Source organism: Echinops telfairi, unplaced genomic scaffold (genome assembly GCF_000313985.2).
Source record: "Echinops telfairi isolate 266 unplaced genomic scaffold, ASM31398v2 ScPeMD7_5549;HRSCAF=6397, whole genome shotgun sequence".
Classification (NCBI taxonomy): domain Eukaryota; kingdom Metazoa; phylum Chordata; class Mammalia; order Afrosoricida; family Tenrecidae; genus Echinops; species Echinops telfairi.
The window spans coordinates 1-548 of record NW_022109448.1 but is presented as its reverse complement, the minus strand read 5'-3'; the positions used below and the strand labels follow the sequence as shown (position 1 = coordinate 548).

The 548-nt window shown below is 48.9% G+C and overlaps 1 protein-coding gene across 1 annotated transcript; it reads left to right on the top strand.

Annotated features, from left to right (window-relative positions):
• The first annotated feature begins 299 nt into the window (after positions 1 to 299).
• Positions 300 to 517, top strand: LOC101641925 (ADP-ribosylation factor 2-like). The gene has a single exon (XM_004718000.2). It carries the CDS (start codon positions 320 to 322, stop codon positions 515 to 517), a length of 198 nt encoding a protein of 65 aa, XP_004718057.2. The 5' UTR covers positions 300 to 319.
• The last annotated feature ends 31 nt before the right edge of the window (positions 518 to 548 follow it).

The window sequence follows — 548 nt, the reverse complement described above, 5'->3', positions numbered from 1 at the left end:
AGAGAGGGTTTCCAGGGCTATCCATCACTACTGAAGCACACAGCCTCATCGTTCTCCCATCAAATGGCTGGTGGGTTTGAACTGCCACCCTTGCCTTCAGCAGCCCAATGCTTATCCCCTGGCACCACCAGAATTCCTTTCCATTTGGACCTGCAGTAGAAAAGGGAATTCTCTAGAAGGCATCAAAAGGCTTTGGATGCAAGATGCCGCACTCCTTGTTGTAGGCCAAGCTGTGTTTGGACATTGCTGGGAGCAGCCGCAGTAGCATGTGTGACTCTGATTTTTGTTCTTCTCAGTGAGCTGACTGAATTCCGTTACAATGGGGAACGTCTTTGAAAAGCTGTTTAAGAGTCTATTTGGAAAAAAAGAGATGCGGATTCTTATGGTGGGGTTGGATGCAGCTGGCAAAACTACCATCCTGTATAAACTGAAGCTGGGAGAGATCGTGACAACCATCCCTACCATAGGTATGTATGTCAGCCACCTGCGGCTGGGCAGTTTACAGCTTGGGGGCTGAGAGCCTTATGTGCCTCTTACACTGCTGACTA